This window comes from Neolamprologus brichardi, chromosome 9 (genome assembly GCF_056152115.1).
Source record: "Neolamprologus brichardi isolate AB-2024 chromosome 9, ASM5615211v1, whole genome shotgun sequence".
Taxonomy (NCBI): domain Eukaryota; kingdom Metazoa; phylum Chordata; class Actinopteri; order Cichliformes; family Cichlidae; genus Neolamprologus; species Neolamprologus brichardi.
The window spans coordinates 25,060,014-25,077,195 of NC_142112.1; the positions used below are offsets into that span (position 1 = coordinate 25,060,014).

At 40.3% G+C, this 17,182-nt stretch overlaps 2 protein-coding genes across 2 annotated transcripts in view; one reads left to right on the plus strand and one right to left on the minus strand.

Annotated features, from left to right (window-relative positions):
- LOC102787171 (sodium/hydrogen exchanger 9-like) overlaps positions 1-12,154 on the plus strand; it is a 62,969-nt gene extending 50,815 nt beyond the window's left edge. Inside the window, exons 13-16 of the mRNA XM_006795089.3 lie at positions 1,565-1,610; positions 3,035-3,090; positions 10,882-10,987; positions 11,065-12,154. Coding sequence (XP_006795152.3) covers positions 1,565-1,610; positions 3,035-3,090; positions 10,882-10,987; positions 11,065-11,259 — 403 coding nt within the window. The 3' untranslated portion in view covers positions 11,260-12,154. The remainder of the gene's footprint in view (positions 1-1,564; positions 1,611-3,034; positions 3,091-10,881; positions 10,988-11,064) is intronic.
- A 1,414-nt stretch (positions 12,155-13,568) lies between these two features.
- Positions 13,569-16,645, minus strand: chst2b (carbohydrate (N-acetylglucosamine-6-O) sulfotransferase 2b). The gene has a single exon (XM_006795088.2). The coding sequence runs from the start codon at positions 16,100-16,102 to the stop codon at positions 14,705-14,707; it is 1,398 nt and encodes a 465-aa protein (XP_006795151.1). The 5' UTR covers positions 16,103-16,645; the 3' UTR covers positions 13,569-14,704.
- Between the last annotated feature and the right edge of the window lie 537 nt (positions 16,646-17,182).

The window sequence follows — 17,182 nt, forward strand, 5'->3', positions numbered from 1 at the left end:
ATAGATAAAGTCAAGATTTAAATCAGATCGAGGTGTTTGGGCATGAACTTAACAAGCCATTCATGCTCGAAAAACTCTCCAAATTAAAACAATTCTGCAAAGAAGAGTGGGCCAAAAATTCCTTTACGGTCATGTGAAAAACTCATTGCCAGTTATCACAAATGCTTGATTGTAGTTCTTGCTGCCAAGAGCAACATAACCAGTTATTAGATTTAGGGGACAATTATTTTTTTTCACATTGGGTCAAGTAGGTTTGGATAGCTTCTTTCTCTCAACAAATGAAATCATCATTTAAAAATTGCACGTTGTGTTTACTCGGGTTATCTTTGTCTAATATTAGACCTTTTAGATTTATTAGGTGATAAAGTGAGAAAACTCTGTAATAGGATGTGCTACCAGTGTATATCAGGTGAGACAACAAATACATTCACGTCCAGATTTTTCTTTATGACAGTTTCAAACCACAGCATCTGTGTCACACTGAGGCACAAAGCAGCCTCCACTGTTCTGTACAAAATACAAAGACTAAGCTGAAATTCGAGAAGCAAAAACAAGATGAGCAGTCATCTGAGAGGGAGAAACTGAAGCACAGTCAAGACAAACATTGACAAAGAGATGGATTATGGAAGAACGGCTGCCAAGACACAATCTGTACAACCATTCGCAGAGCTGTAATGCTCTGATGAGAATCTCCTGTCTTTTGTGTTATTGCACTGCATTCTTAGTAAAAGGCTTTAGTATAGCACACTAAAAAAAAAGCAAAAGCACACATACACACACAAACACACAGACGGCTATTTCAAAATGTCCCGAGCAGTAATGCCAGGCTATTAGAGTTAACTGCTGACCTGCAGGAACAAGAATCGACAGCCATCTCCCTCCCTGCATCTCTTTAAGCCCCCAGTCTACTGATGGTGCTGCACTGTTTTGTGCAATCGTATATATGTAAAGGATTGCAGGTGGTACGTCGTTATATCAAGATTTTCACCATGTGGCTTTAAGAAAGTCTGACAGTTTTAGGCTTAAAAGCAGCAAATGCACGCACACTCTGAAATAACACTCTCATTGCGAGATGAAGTGGCTCATGGGGACTGTGTCGGGCTGTTATTTCAGCTCAGAGTGAACAAGCAGCCAGTCGGCCTCTCCTCCCTGCCCTGTCGCAGCAAAGTGGGGTCCACACACCTTGACAGGATAATAACAGCAGCCGCGCATGATATCGAGCATAATTGCGTCGTTTGTTTGTCATTTATCAAAGGTTTACCCAGCTGACATTTTCCCAGTGTGATGTGGAAGATGAGGCTGATTTTGATGAAACTGTTTGAAAGGTCATGTTCAGAACTAAACCATGTTACGGGACTGACTGTCACCTTCCGTGCTAAGCTGCATGCAGCATTAGACTATTCAAACATGTATAGTTTCACCGGGATTGGAGATTTTCTCCAATACCTTTGTTCTATTCTTATAGCGCAAAAGCATCTGAGAATTCTTCTTCTCATTGGAAATTCTTATTATTATTGCACAGTGAGTCAGGATTTCACTGTACTTCTATTTTAATTCACTCTAGAATGGGAGTGGATCCAGATGAAAACCAGGAGGACCGCATTTTTGAGGTAAGCGCACTTGCTTCTACTATAGATAAATCTTTTTTTCTAAATTCACTATATTTATTCATCCTCTTGTTTTTGTTCTTTCTGGGATCAAATTTTGCCTTTTTTAATAGAAATGTTTATCAGCTTCCTTCTTTATGCACAACATATTATGTGACTGTCAAATAACTGGATTCGGCTAAATATTCCAAATTGATCCTTTTTTTAATCAGTGCTTTCTAAATCCTTCTCAGCACAATTTGCATTGATGTGCAGGCATCGCTTCTCCAATCCCATTTAGAAGATTGTATATTAGTGCCACTGTTTATTGATGGGTTACGTCGAGTTAATTGTCATTCCGTGTGCTTTAACATGCTGAAGCTTGAACATCATTGCAGTCTGTTTACGAATTTATCTGATTTGTTTCAGGGGGCTTCTCTAGTTAGAAAGAGTGCACATTAAACTTAAATAATGCTGCCAAGAATATGCTCAATGCCAAAAAAACAAGTATTGGCCCAACAGCTTCTAATATTGACTGTCACACAGTCACTTACACTTCACTGTGTTACAAGAAGTGATTCTGCCTACATACGCATTACGTCGCACTGGAAGCAGCAAGCTTCGCTGAACATGTGAGAGAGGGCAGTTACATGACTATAAAACTTCGAGTGGTTTTGTGGTCAACATATTCTTCTTTCACACTATTTCTTATTTAAATATTGAGAACTCTACATTATAGGGATTTAATAATATGTATAATTTCTGCAAATATTGTACTTACAGCATATTCTTCCATCCTCTCCTACTGACACATAATGGGCTTCCAGCCTTTAATCTTGGGTCTGCTGTTTATTTTAAGACCACATGGCATTAAAGAGAAGAACACTTCAAGAGGAAATGCGGTTTCGCTTTCGCTTTGAGTGATGGTCTGCGCAATATCCAGAACAGAACACAACAGAGGCCCTCTGAGTGTGGCCTTTTGTTGTGCATACACCCACCCTGCCATCGCTGCTTCCCAGCGGCTCACCATTCACTCTCTTATTTGAACTGACGATTATCTGCACACTATGAATGGGACAAGGTCTGGGCATCTCTCTGGTATCAAGCAGCCAAATAGATAGTGTGGCCAAGTAAAGCTGGAGCAGGATCCCGGTGGGGAGACGAGCTTTTTTATTTCTTTTTTTATGAAAACAGTTGAACGCATGCAAGACCAGAGCAGTTGTTCTTACTGTAATGGGGAGGGATCTCTATTGGTAGTTCAGTTTTTGGGAATAGGATTTTCCCTTTATTAGGTCTGACCCTCTTGTTCAAGCTGTGGTCATGTGATATGGCCCTGCTGACCATGCACAGGTGCAGGTTTTCAGCATTTCCATCAAGCACCGTATACAGCCCACCGCAGACGGGCTTTGTTTGTCGGCGAGTAACATTGGTTCTCTTCTGGTTTACAGATTGCTACAGAGAGGCCAGACACAACACAGGGCCTGTGGCACTCTCTCGACTACAAGTATCCTTTCACTGCTTTTTTCTCCAAAGCACTCTCACATCTGCTTGCACTCACAATAATTAACGCAGCGCTCTGTGGAGCCCTACTGTTCTGTGAGTATAAGAAAAAAATAGTGCTTCGTTACATAGACTTTGAAGAAAGACCCTTATCTATCAGGACAAACAGAAAGTTCAGAAAGAACGTGTGTGGCCTGCTAGCAAAAATAACTGTGTATGACCTTCTTTGTGCAGTTATATTAGGACCATTTGCACACATGCTCTCATTGTAGTTTCCCTGACATAAACGATTCTTTAGGATGCATTTATCTAAAAGGCTCTTCATTTTCAAGTCAACTTTGAAACACGATTATCCATGTGACTTCTCTCATGTGACAGTTCTCAGCAATCACTTCTTATGAACATCGTGACTATTAAAAGAGTACTCCAACAATGCACTCCTTTTCCAGATAGAAAAGCAGCAAATATTATATTATATCTAAAATCTAATATTTAAATTATTTATAATTCATTTCTGTGGACCAAAAATCCACAGTCTTTGCTCCGTGCAAGAATACATTTTGTACATTCCTTTGCCGTTATTAGATAAATTCGCAGGTTGCATTCGGAAATTTACTCCATTGTCCACCTGTATTTTATTTTGCAACAATCTGGAAAATATATATATTTGCATTTGGTAAAGGTTGATGTTCTTGTCTGTAGCAACAATAAATAAAGGGCCAGTCAGCTATAGTGACTGTCTGAGGATAACAAAATCTGGCCAGGACCTCTAAAGTTCATTTCCAAAGCTAACAGTTTGCTTCTCTGTCAGTCTTTATTCTAAACAAAGTTAAGGGTTTACTAGCTGCAATCTTATTCTGTGGGAATGGTGTTGAACTTCCCTCCCCAACTCTGCACAATAGTGAGTATGTGTTATTTCCCAAAATGCTTAACTACTGCCGCCTCTGTTGGTGTTAACTACATGGTAAGATGTTCTTGTAAGCAGAGAGTGTAGTTGGAGATGGAAAACAGCTGTACTCTTTGCAGGAAGATTTCACGAGGATTGCATTAAGTTTAAGCTAATTGAATTTTGCTCCCTAATGACTTCATGACCTGGTGCTTGGTAAGGAGCACATCATCTTACTTTATGGGCTTTATCTCTTCTGCAAAACAGTGCAATGTTGGATTGATGGCATCATCATTAAGAATAGTCATTTAATGCGTAATTGAGCTTTTGTTTGTTTTGTTTGGGGTTTTTGTTCTTTTAAAATGAATGAGAGTGCAGAAATGGCATTATCTCGGCTACGTAGCTGACCTGTGATTATGAAACAAATCAGGCAAGGTTAATATTATTTTGACAGCATGCAAAATATATTTAAATACATTTTTTTATACCGTACCCATGAAAATGAATGGGTGAGTGTGTTCGAACGTGACTGATAGTTTAATACAGAGTTTTTTCCCTTCTTCTCTTTGATGGAATTTACATTAAAGCAGGAAGAGTTATAAATAACATAAGTAACTCCTAAACACTCAAAATTTTATAGGGATATCTAAGAATATATATATATATATATATATATATATATATATATATATATATATATATATATATATATAATTTGCTAGTGTAAATGTCTGACAAGGGAAGTAAGCAGCTTCCTCAAGAAATTCAAGTGCTGATGAGCTTTTTTAAATGATGCTGAGGGTGTTAACACTCTAGGTAAGGGTGTTGTTGAGATCTATTTCCACAACTATACTAATAACTCCTGCCAGTCTGTGGGATGATTGGGTTGAAGTTGGAACTAAAATCCAAAAGGATCAACCTCACCTAAGAGTCTGTGTTCTTGTTACATCTTGAGGCGCATTGAAACAGTAGCCTGAGACTGTGAGGTATTAAATATGTTACTCATGAACAGTGAGAGCTGGTATGTGTAGTTCTGAAACCAGATACGACGAGAGAGGGTGGATCTGACTGTAAAACGGTATATTGGCTAACAGTAACAAGCTACACCCTGAGTCCTCCTGTGTGACACTTAGATTAAACAAACATGTTTAACTATGTATGGCCTGAAATTAGTAATTATTTTTGCAGTAAAATAACCGTTTTCTAACAATTGAAATGAAAATATCACATATTTATTTCAACTTATATTAAAAGAATATTAAATTGAAATAAAAGGGACCTGTCGTTTGAAGGTGTACAAATTAAGTTCTTACCACCAAACACCACATCGCTGATCCAGCCTATGGATCAAGGCGTTATTCTCACATTTAAGGTGCTTTCTATGTAAAACACCCTGCACCACCTGCCTTTAGATGTACATAAAATAATAAAATAAACATGCTTTCTAATTGATGGTTTTTCACCTATCACAGGGGTCCTGGAACGTAACCCTCAATATTATGATATTACATATCTTTTTCTTTTTTTTTTATCTGATAAACAAAAATTTAAAAACTAAAGAAGAGATGCGAGAAACACTCTTCAGCCATGTTGTCTGTCGGTCTTGCATGGATTGCCCAGCAGATTTTGAAAAAATTATGCAATTTCGCAGGAGCACACATTTAGCAGATGTTTAAACCCTCAAGTATTGGTCTTAAAATTCCTTTATTGGTTGAGCTCTGACTAAATTCATTTCATGTAAACAAGTGTAAACGGGGTCATTTTTGCTAACATTTCAATAAGTCTGTCTTAAGTTTTAGTCTTGGAAAATCATTGCAAAGGAGTTCATTGTGACATATTTTACTCTGAGAACTGTTTTTAACAGGCAGTATTGGTTTATATTTCAGACAGTTTATAAACCATAAAGTTTGTAAAGGTTGTAATCAAATTCAAATACATGTAGTGTTCAGGCTGCTAAACCACAAAACACAAGCAAGGTGGATGTGGTTGAGTGTACTGTCCTAATCAGATTCTCTGATCTGATTAGGACATATTTCCGTTCTGTTTATGGGAAACGGTTTCTTCATTCTAGTCTTGCAGCTTCCATTTAAATGTTTAAGACATATTTAGATGTTAAATATTGACTTGAGAATGAGCAGTGGGTTAATTTGATAAAGAATTATATTCACTGACCAAATTTTAAATAATAGTAATCTACTGTCTACTGTCTTATGCAATAGTTTCACTAGTAGCCTTGTGACAGACAGACTGTTCTTCACCATTTTTAAAGAGCCAGCTAGCCAGTCCCTACATGTGCTAGCATGCTAACATTCGTATGATATGTCTGCTGGTTGCAACACACAAAAGCCAAAAAACAGCACGAACTGTACCCCTGCCATGGCTATATTTAAAGCTTATAATATTGGGTTAACTTGCACATTTTAACAGACTGTGTGTTTTTACCAGACCTCGTGTATATATCATGGGTTTTTGGAATCATGTAAAGCATGCAAATATGACAGCAGGCGAGAAAAGAGGAGATGAGAGAAGCAGGATGAAAGGCCCGACCAATGTATCCTATTGATGAGGAGGAAAAACATATTCTGAAGGTGCTTTGAAGTGGACCAGGTGAGAGGAGCCTCGGTCGGAATCCTGCTGCCAGGTAATTGAGCCTCAACTTGGCTCGCCATCTGCATCATTGAGGCACACTGCTGCTTCCTTAACTGTTTCCCCGTCAGCCTGGCTTTAGGGTTCATAAGGACAAGCACTCATTCTGGGGGACATCAAAGCCTGTTTGATCTTTCCAGCTGAATTGGTTTGCATACTGTGGCTTTAGCCCAGCAACCACATGTTTTTGTTTTGGATCTGGAATCCCAGAAGCCACCCATGTCTTCTCCCGTGTTAAAAAAGTACAATGTCATTAATTACATGGGTGTTCCGTGGCTTGAAAATCCAGTCTCGGTGTGTTACATGTTTTTAGCATTACGAGGATAAACAATACCATACAACAAAGAAGCACCAAGTAGAGCAAAGTGGCACCCACTGTAAATATCTCCTCCTTACATTTTGATCTTATGTAAGACGTGTATGCGTATTCATTATGCAATGCAATCAAAGTCTGCAATCATGGAAATTCACATGTCTTTAGGAGAATAAGCAGTACTGAGAACAGTGGGTGTATCAGTGGAAGGGGCTAACAAAAGGCCACGCATCTTATGCGGCAGGTCTTAGTCTTCTTTAATGAAGGAGGCCAATTCAACTCAGTCCTCTGAGCTACAAATGTACAGTAATTGTACTGTCAGTAAGGTATATTTTGACATTTCACACTCCTGTGTGCTTTTGCACTCGCTGTTGTAGATGCTGCTGTCTAACAAAGTTATCTCTTCCAGGTTGGATGAGTCACTGACAGATAAACTTAGGGATATGTTATCAACTCAGTTTAAAAAAAACAAACCACAAAGCACAAACTGCCAAGGCAGCTCATCCTCTTTCTCTTGACAATATTTTCTTTAAAGATAAAACAAAAATAAAAAACTTTTTATGACAGCTTGACCCTATTTGACCTTGAAGAAGAGGTCAGAGGTCCAAAGTAATACACATATCGAATTCCCTATATGCGTATATGTTCTCAATACAAACAATGGTGGCAAGAAACATAGTTTTAAATAGCTCTATATAACATTATCATCACTTTGGAATTCAGATCGAGGTCAGAGGTTAAATGTGACATGATATTTTACATTTTTATACAGTATTTCTATGTCGACAGTACACACCACACTTGTGAGATACTTCCTAATTTATAAGCCTTTTTGTCATTTTTCTACCTATGAATAAATAAATAAATAAATAAGTGGGCCTTGAAGTACTTGGTGGATGCACATGAAATTTTAATGGATTGTTACCTGGACCCCACTCTTCACCCCTACAAAGTTTTATCAGAATACTGTGCATTGGTGTTGAGAGTGTGATGAGTTAGGGTAACTGCAACCTCTTGTTCTCTTGTTTCCTCACTAGTTGTACCACTGGACGTTTTTGTTTATTAATTGATTTGCATTTCATGTGTAATCAATAAGGCTGCCTGTAACAGCGCGTGTATTGGACATTTTCGACTACAGCGTTTGCTTAAATGTTAAAATACTGGTAAACCCCCTCCAGGGCCACAAATATAGCCTCTTCAGGCCTCAGACCAGGGGAAATATAGAGGGAAATTCAGTGAAAGAAAAATGAACAACTTCACCAGCGTTGTTAACCTTTGGGTCATTAAAGTGGGGCATGTCAGGAAGTCTAAAACCACTGACCCAGATGCAACATTTTTTGCATTGTAGAAACTAAAATAAAGATAAGTTTACATTATCTGCATTTTATCTCTATTGCAGAATAAGAATATTATTAGTATGAATGTAGAATGGTTTGCTAGTAAAATCAAAATCTGCTTATTAACATGTAATTAGCTGTCAACAGCATGACATTTTGTAATTCTAATTTTGTATATCTATATCTCTATCTATCTATCTATAGATAGATAGATAGATAGATAGAGATATAGAGATATAGATAGAGATAGAGATATAGATAGAGATAGATATATATAGAGATAGATAGAGATAGATATAGATATAGATAGATATAGATATATAGATAACAGATTTAAAACAATGGGAAAGTTTGTCAGAGATAAAAAATCTAAAATGGAATGAAAAAAATGCAGATCTGGCCATCACCACAGAATTTGACAGAAAGCTCAAGCTGAAGCTTTACTACATGGCTTCACAAAGCACAAGGTGATGTCACACAAGTTTTAAACAGGCTATTTACAACCAATTTCCTAAATAGCACAAGTAACTTATGTTAGACAAAAACAGTGGGTTGTTGTTGGAGACGTTTTGCGTGCTATGTGCTAGACTATTTCTTAGAATGACTTGCTGAAATCTGTGTTGGTTTCCTGGCAAACATAGCATGAAAAGATTTCATGAAGCCCATGAAACGCAGCAAGCGTTTAACCAAACCAGAATAACCTGCTTTGTAATTTCTGAACTCTAGTAGCTGATCACATGTATTATACCTCTAATACTTGCCCTAACTCATGAAAGGTCAGTAAAAGGTTACCTGCGGGTTGTGCAGCGTGGGACTTGTGCTTGCTGTGATGGTGGCTGAAGCAGCAGTTGGTCTTCTACCCCCACATAACTACTCAGCATCTTTTCACACACACACACACACACACGCACGCACACACATATAATCTGACACCATTGTGTAGCAGAAAGCAGAACCAGCAGTTATAATTACCATCACTGTCGAGTATCATGCCAGCATGGAACAGGAGAACGCAGTGCCAACAGGAAGACAACTCACTCAGGCACATCCCAAGGAAGACATTATTCTCTCCTTTTCTCCCTCCTCAGACCCCTCCCCCCTTGTCCCCTTGTTTCTCATTTGAGACATTTTATGTATAAATCCTGTTAGCTGCCAGAATGGTGCTTATAATTCCAACCTCTTGCACATTTTCAACAACAGAACCCGAATGGCGAGAGCTGGTACCAATTTCCATATTAGATTATTTTCCACTTACCCTTGTTCTTTTGTTCGCATGCCAGAGGACTGTGCAGTTGTGTGCCACATTAGTCCCACATTACTCATAAAAGGCAGTGAGGTACAAAGGTTGACACTGATGGCACTGGTAAAATAGGAATTTGTCCGTTTTTTTGTTGTTTTTTTCCCCTCTGAAGCAAAAATTGAGGAAAGTATGACCCGTTGCAGAAAGGTGATTATAAATCAGATGCTAGCAGGGGGCTCCGAAATGTCACAAACATACTCACCTCCACTTTTCAGACCAGAGCTTATAAATATGCCACTGTTATTGTTTAGTAACCACCTGCCACCTGCACCGCTTCGCTTCCACCGTCTCCTCTCAACGCTGATCAAAAATCAAAATGCACATATCTGCACTTTATCACATTTATAAGGCATTCGTGACCTTGCCTCTAGTTTCAATCAAATGCAAGGCTGACCCAGTTTGCTGAAACTAGATAACGACCCATTTGCTACCTTTCCTTTTTTTTTTCTTGAGCAAATTATTTTTATCTCGACTTTGGCTCTCATGCAACATCCCCTCCTGGAAAATCTCTCTGTGTTGCATGGGAGCTTTTATTCCTTAAGACAACTACTCAGCTGACAAAAGCTATGTATATTAAATATGCTAACAGCATAAGAATCTGGAACAAAAATAGCTCAAGTACCTAAAGCTTGAATGACTAATATCCCAGCTCTCTGCAGTGTGCCATCTTCAAAACGGAAGGCCAACTGCACTGAATGCCAGTAAGCTGACAGTGACCTCATAAGGGAAATAATACACTTTCATAATGTTTTTTTTTTTTATTGCTTTGAGCACAAGGGGACTATGATTTATTACACTTTTTTAGATTTGCATCTCTCATTTCTGTCTTCATATATAAACAACTGGAAGTCTGATGGCTTTGATCTAAAACAATTTGCAGTCACACGCTCAATGATTATGTTTATGATAAACTGCAATGATTCACTTTAACCACTTCTTTCTAACAAAGAGTTGGGCTTTCCCTCGAGCATCAGCTGCTAAAATACAAAACAGACCATACCAGTTAACTCTTTACTGGAGCGCAACACCAGTAACATGTAAATTCCCTGACCTTTTATCCTGCACAGGTAAAACATCGTACCTGGTTACTGTCCTACTCATTCTTTCAAAATATACATATATATATATATATATATATATATATATATATATATATATATATAAATCTGATATGTGCTTTAGTGCTGTTAGCTAATACTGTGACTGTGGAGCTGGAGGACAGGCTAGACTACAACCAACCATTTCACCTTATCTCCTGTTTACAGTCACTGACACGTACACACGTTTTGAACAGTCCTTTAACAATGTCACAGATATCTAAAGCCAATGCTGACTCATTGTGGCCCCCCGCTGACTGAGTCACTGCCACAGTGTTGTGGTGTATTTGCCAGAGTCTTCAGTAGCCCCCGTGTGCAGGAGGTAAGACTTTTTTTCTGTGTTTACAACATGCCCGAAATATTGAGAAACATATTAGTTATTTGCCACTCGCAATTCAGGATGAAGAAGAAGAGCTGTGTGAGATAGAAGCAGGAAAAAACACCCTGGATTTGGGGGAAACGGAGAGCCAGCAGGGATCGTCCGAAAGCGATTCTGCATCCGAGCACCAAGAGGACCTGCTGGACGGAGATCTGGGCCTCGGCACTGCTCCAGCTCAACCGAGGGAGGCAAGCGGCTCCAGTACTCAGCTCTAACCTCGTCTTATCAGCTATTGCTCCCTGATGTCAAAACCCCCACCTCCCACAGTGAATGGAGGTCACTGGTCAGGACATCTGCCAACAGCTGACTGAGAGAGTTTCAATGGTTCCCAAAAGGTCATGCACTCCCCCTGTGCTGAAATGCACGCAAAGACACACACTCACACAGGAAGGGAGACAACCGATTACAAAGGCCACCGCTCTTCCTGTTGCACCGCTGATGATTTCCTTGTCTCAAACTGGGGAAGTTAGAAACTGAAATAGAAATGTTAAGTGTGCCTTTCACCTTTGTCATAAAGCAGCGGCAGTCATAAAAATAAATAAAGGTAATATGTTAAGTCACAGATTCATTATAAGCACGGCAGCTACATGATACACGGTTACGTAATGCCCGGGTTTCAAGCTTTAGGGAGAATTACTCATCACTGTACTCTGTGATTGAACACTGCAGTATTTCCCTTAATCAGCTGAAATGGTATTTTCTTGCCAACTTTGCTTAGCTCTTCCCCAGCCCCTTATTAAACTTTTATTGCACTGTTTTCTGCTGCAATCCTTTTAACTCATTCAAATGTATTCTGCTAAATTTATTACCACCCCCACCACCCCATCTCCCTCCATGTCTTCCTTAGCATTCTTTGCTGTGCAAGAATGTATCCAAATGGTTAAAAGTACTAACAGCTTTCAGGAGGGAAAAAAAGACTATTTGCATGTGAAGTTTCGCTCCAACTGCTTTAATTAAAGATTGCACTTTGCTGCTTTCTATGTGCATCACTGTAAATCTCAGGGCCCCATCTTTTTCCCCCTTGAGTCAAACAGGGGTGTTGTTTACTGCACATATACGATTTGTGAAGGTTAGGCTGTGCGAATATGCAGATGGTTCGTCGTGTATTAATAAAGCCATTGTCCTTGAAGCGGGGGCCTTTTCGTTTTATGTTGTGAATGCATGGGCGGGTCTCTGGAATGTGTCTGTTAAAGTATACATTGCGTTCCTGTTTGTATGCACTCAAATTTAATTTTTTGAGCTTTTTCCAAGCAAGAGATGATGATTAACAGCTTTCCACTATTATTAGGTCTGTTTCTTAAAGCTGCAGCTAACTATCAAAGTAAACAAATACTTACTGAATATTTCACACGGTGCACAATTGCTAGTTTTTATGTCATTTGGCCAGAAGGACCGATGGCGCAATATGGAAGCATTGCTTCTGTCAGTCTGCCCCAGGGCAGCTGTGGCTACAACTGTAGCTTGCCTCCACCAATGTGTGAATGTGAGAGTGAATGAATAGTGGGACTGTACAGCGCTTTGAGGGCCCCGAAAAGCGCTATATAAATGCAATCCATTATTATCATTATTATTATTATTTGCTAATATTTGAAGCAACACATCACTGTTATATAACACAATCTGTTTGCTTCTGTTGCATATCCGTTTGATGCAGAAAGCTTCTTTTGCATTTCAAGGTGATGCAAACTCTGTTTTACATGTCAGTTTCCATATGGTACGTAAATCCAATTTCAATGTTCACCAGGATCTACTTCCGCATGGGAGGAAGAAGCTTCTCTCAAGTCTCCTTTGTCGTTGTTGTGGGAGTCGCCAGCAATTGAGCTTTCAAGTACAATTTTTAGACGTTTTTGCATCCCGAGCAAAGGGCTGAAACTACAGTCAGGTGTGTAAAATCGCATTTAGCACAATGAATGTGTTTGGATGTTACTTTTACAGGTGACTCTTGAAATGGGAAATTTTGCTAAGGTGCTGTTTGCAACAGAATTGAAGTTGACAGTAACTGTAATTACTTCTTCCACCCTGCTATTAAAATATCCCCAGCTATTGTGACTAACGTTTTTCAGCCATGCACTTAAAGATACCGTGTGGAGTTTTAAATACTACTCAGTAGTTGTTTTACGTCAGGCTTTACTAGCATTAGTTTGCCACAAAAGAAAAACCTAAACAAAGCAGGAAATCTAAACCAATAGAGAAGTACACAGACTCGGTTTATAACTTTTCAAATGTGGCTTGCAGTTGTTTCCAACCTGTCTGACAGATATATATACACACGCACACACACACTTCATGCTGGTGAGCAACACCGAATGTAAACAGTTTGTTTGCCAGAAACCTCCACAGGGCACCTTTAGGTTATGTAGCAAATAGCAACAAATATATGACACCTTTCCAGCACAGTGGTTCTCAAACAGTGACAAAAGGTGTGCACTGAATAAAGTTTTGATAAAGCTTAATCATTTAAAGATAAAATTTGTTATAAATCCTGATTGTAAATTAAAATAAATGTAGCACATTTATTATTATTCTGCTTCAGGTTTCTTCCTATTAAAAGGTGTTTTTCCTTCCCACGGTCTCTAAGTGTTTGATTGCTGGGTCTTTACCTTACAATAAAAGGCACCTTGAGGAGAATGCTGTTGTGATTTGGTGCTAAATAAATACAACTGCATTGAATTTAACTGAATCATTCAATTCTGCATTAAACCCTTCATCTTATTTTGGTGTGCTAACTTCCAGGTTGCTCCCTGCAGCCAATTTTGTGAACCACTTCCACTGCCCCCCCCGAAGGCGTTAAAATAACTGAGTTCAACACAAATGCATAAACTGTATTGTTAACTATGAACTTTACTCAATGCAATATTCCCAGATGTGTTTTTTTTTTTTATAAGAGCAAGCAATTGTAAACATTGGAAATGGTAGAACAAGCAGACTGCTGACACCAACAGAGAGACTTTTCCAAATCTGGAGCTATGACATTGTCCACAGTGTATGATATCATCCTGTCAGGATGTGACGACAAAAAAAAAAAATAATAAAAAAATGTAAGAAAAACCCAAATCAAAACATCCCCCTTTTTGTAAATTCTAGCCGTAGCACTACTGCTGTTCTGATCACACCTCTACCTATGGCACAAGAATCCAATCCAGTGATTGTCTCTGACACGTCTCAAATATTAACATTAGTAGTCAACTTCTTTTTTTCTTTTTCTTCTTTTTTAATCAGTTGGATTTTTTTTAACCCTTCCTTTAACTAGTTTCACTTTTACAGACAGTATGAAGACTGGAAAACAGATTTTTTTTTTCTTTTGAACATTCAAAAAATATCCCCAAAACATCCACTTTGAAGTGTCATCATAACAAGATACATGAATTATACAGTAGCTTCTTTTTCCTTTTTTTTTTTCTCTGAAAGTTGCAGCTTTGAGTCAATTGTTCTTAGACGTTGCAGTGTCAAGATCTAAGGTCCCGTCTGGTGTTCCGGTATAAAAGAAGTGGTCCTTTTCAACGGAGCTGCAACTGCTCGACTGACGGTACATTCCAAATGCGGCCGATGTAGATCCAGGAACATTGACTTAAAGTAAAGCTTTATTTCCACAATATAAGGAAATGGCACTCTATGCAAAATTAACATTAAATTAAATGGTCTTTGGTGGTGAGGATGTTTTCACAGTCTGGAGTGTGTCAGTAGTGATTTGCTCAAGTCCTTAGCCTCCCCGGCTGTTCTCACTCTCTCGTAACCTAGAACTGACATGGAGTGGTGGCAGTAGTCTTCCACTTGTTTGATCTGTTGGATGCTGAGCACTGTTCTCCATGCACTTGCAGCTTGTGTGGCATTCCTGGAGGAGACTATAAATGGCTTAGATGAGGAACTGGAGCCACTGGTCATGTTCAAAGCAAACATCTCAATGTCATGGTTGGTAGTGAGGTTGGCAAAGCGGTAGACGCTCCTCAGGGTCTTAACTGGGTTTTCGACCAGGTCTTCGTAACGTACGGCCATGTACTTCCCCTTCAGCCAGCTGGGTGGGTTTAAGGCAGTCCTCAAAGTCCTGGAGGTACGGTCGCAGATCACCTCCATGGCTCCAATGGAGTGGTAGTCTGAGCCATCCTTCTTGTTAGCTTTGTGCCCGGGGTCCACGAAAGGTATCCGCCGGAGTTTGGGGTCTCTGCTGCGGACCACCTGTAAATTCTCCCGTATGAGGCCGTGTCTGGATTTGATCCTGGAGTTGGCTACTGCCCGTGGGTCTCTAACCAAGTGTATCACCTTCAAATCCAAGGACGGATCCTCCATGAGCGGGGCCAGCACATTTACATCCAATATGCGGACCCCTTTAATGACTATGGTGCTATATTTCAGGCACTCTTCCTCCAACAGTCTAAGGCTTTGAGGGGGACACTTTTTACACACCTTATCATCCACCATCCCCACCACCTCCTTCCTATAGGCTGAGCAGAGGGGATATGAGCACACCACTTTATTGAGGGTGGCCCCAAACAGTCCGAGGGAGGTGAAATTCTTACCTCCCGGGCTGTTGTAAAGTTGGAAAACAGACAGATCACAGCGGTATAAGGAGCTAAGCATGTCCCTGGCCGCCCCTTGCAATGACACGGCATCACCGGGGTACAGTTTCTGCCAGATGTGCCACATTGGCTCATACAAGAAGAACACATCTGCATTTTGATTAAACAGCTCCCCAAAAAAGGAAGAGCCTGACCTCCAGGTGGTCAGCACATAGATAAGCTGCCTCTTCTTAGCCAGCGAGGGCCTGTACAGGAAGCGAATGTCAGATCTGCTCTGATAAGTGGTGCTCCTCATCTGATGATTACACTGCTGCGGCTCCTTAGTCCATTTATAATTAGCCAAGTTAAGCATAGTGAGCACGAGCAGTAACAAATAGGCCATAAATAACACAATCCTCTTCCTGCGTAGCACTTTCATCACGATCCCAGGCTGTGCTATTATCTTGGTATGATTCCTGTATGTTTTAAGCTTCCTTCCAAAGCCCGCATCCTTCTCCCAAGGCGCTGTCAACTTCAGTGGTTGATGATATTGTTTGCCTCGCATCTGTACCCTCGGAGAGTGGCTCTCACCGCTGGACGAAGCTCCTTACATTGACTGTGCACCAACACGCTCGGTAGTGTGTTTATGGGCTGCACCGGGAATTAACACCGAGATGAATTAGGTAATGTATTCGGCACCAGTTCGACAGCCACTAAACGATATAGCCTTTTCACTGCACTGCGCAATGTTCGTCATAGAAATGGCAGAAGAGAGGAGCGTTAAAGTTGTCCATATCAGGCTTTGCAGTGATTCTGTGTTTGGCCCGCGTTCAAAACAAAAACCAAGAAGCCTTCAGCATTGTAACAGACGCCCAGTTTGGGCACGTTCAGCGGAAGCATCCTCGCGCAGTTACCAGCTGAAACATCCTCAGAAATGCGGTGGATTCGGGCGTCGGTCACGATTCCGCGCGACGGGCCGGATCTTCTAAATTACTCCGCAGCTGCCATGATGGAGCAGAGAAACGCTTTTATCCGCAGTTAGGGCTCTTACACGTTTCTCCGTCTCGTTCTTCTGCTCGTCCAACTAATACAAACTGGGCCGATTCAATCTGAATAGCAGGACCAAGACCCGCCCTCCGAGAGAGCGCATTGGAGCGCGACGAGTCGACGCTCGTCAGCCAGCTTACGTCATTGGATCTGCTGCGAGCCTGTCACGTTAATGGTGGCTCCGACAGATCACAGCAACGGCAGATGAGGAGGGCATGGGGGATGGATGGTGGTGGTGCTGTTGTTATGTTTAGGTGAAGTCCACCTCACATTGTCTGAACCGTGCTCCAGCCTCTCGTTTGTACCCACTGAAAGCGATTAGCAGTTTTCTGTTTTGTTTTGTTTTTGTTCCCTTTTTCCAATATACAACCTATTTTTAGTATTTCTTTAATAAAAGTCTTAAGGCCGTGATTTTATTTCAAAGCCGGTCTTTACTTTTCCTTTTAAGCACGTCGTCCTCATCGTGCGTGACTGCAGGAGAGAATCAATATTTCAGATTAAATGTATTAGCCCCCCCCCCCCTCACGACAGCCACAAGAGGGTAACCCGGGGTTTGTCTTAAAAGCAGCAAAGAAAAACCCTGTTTCATTACAAAAGA

What these genes read in the sequence shown, in the direction of transcription:
- chst2b (XM_006795088.2), bottom strand. Translation starts at nt 16,102, where the DNA reads ATGCGAGGCAAACAATATCATCAACCACTGAAGTTGACAGCGCCTTGG.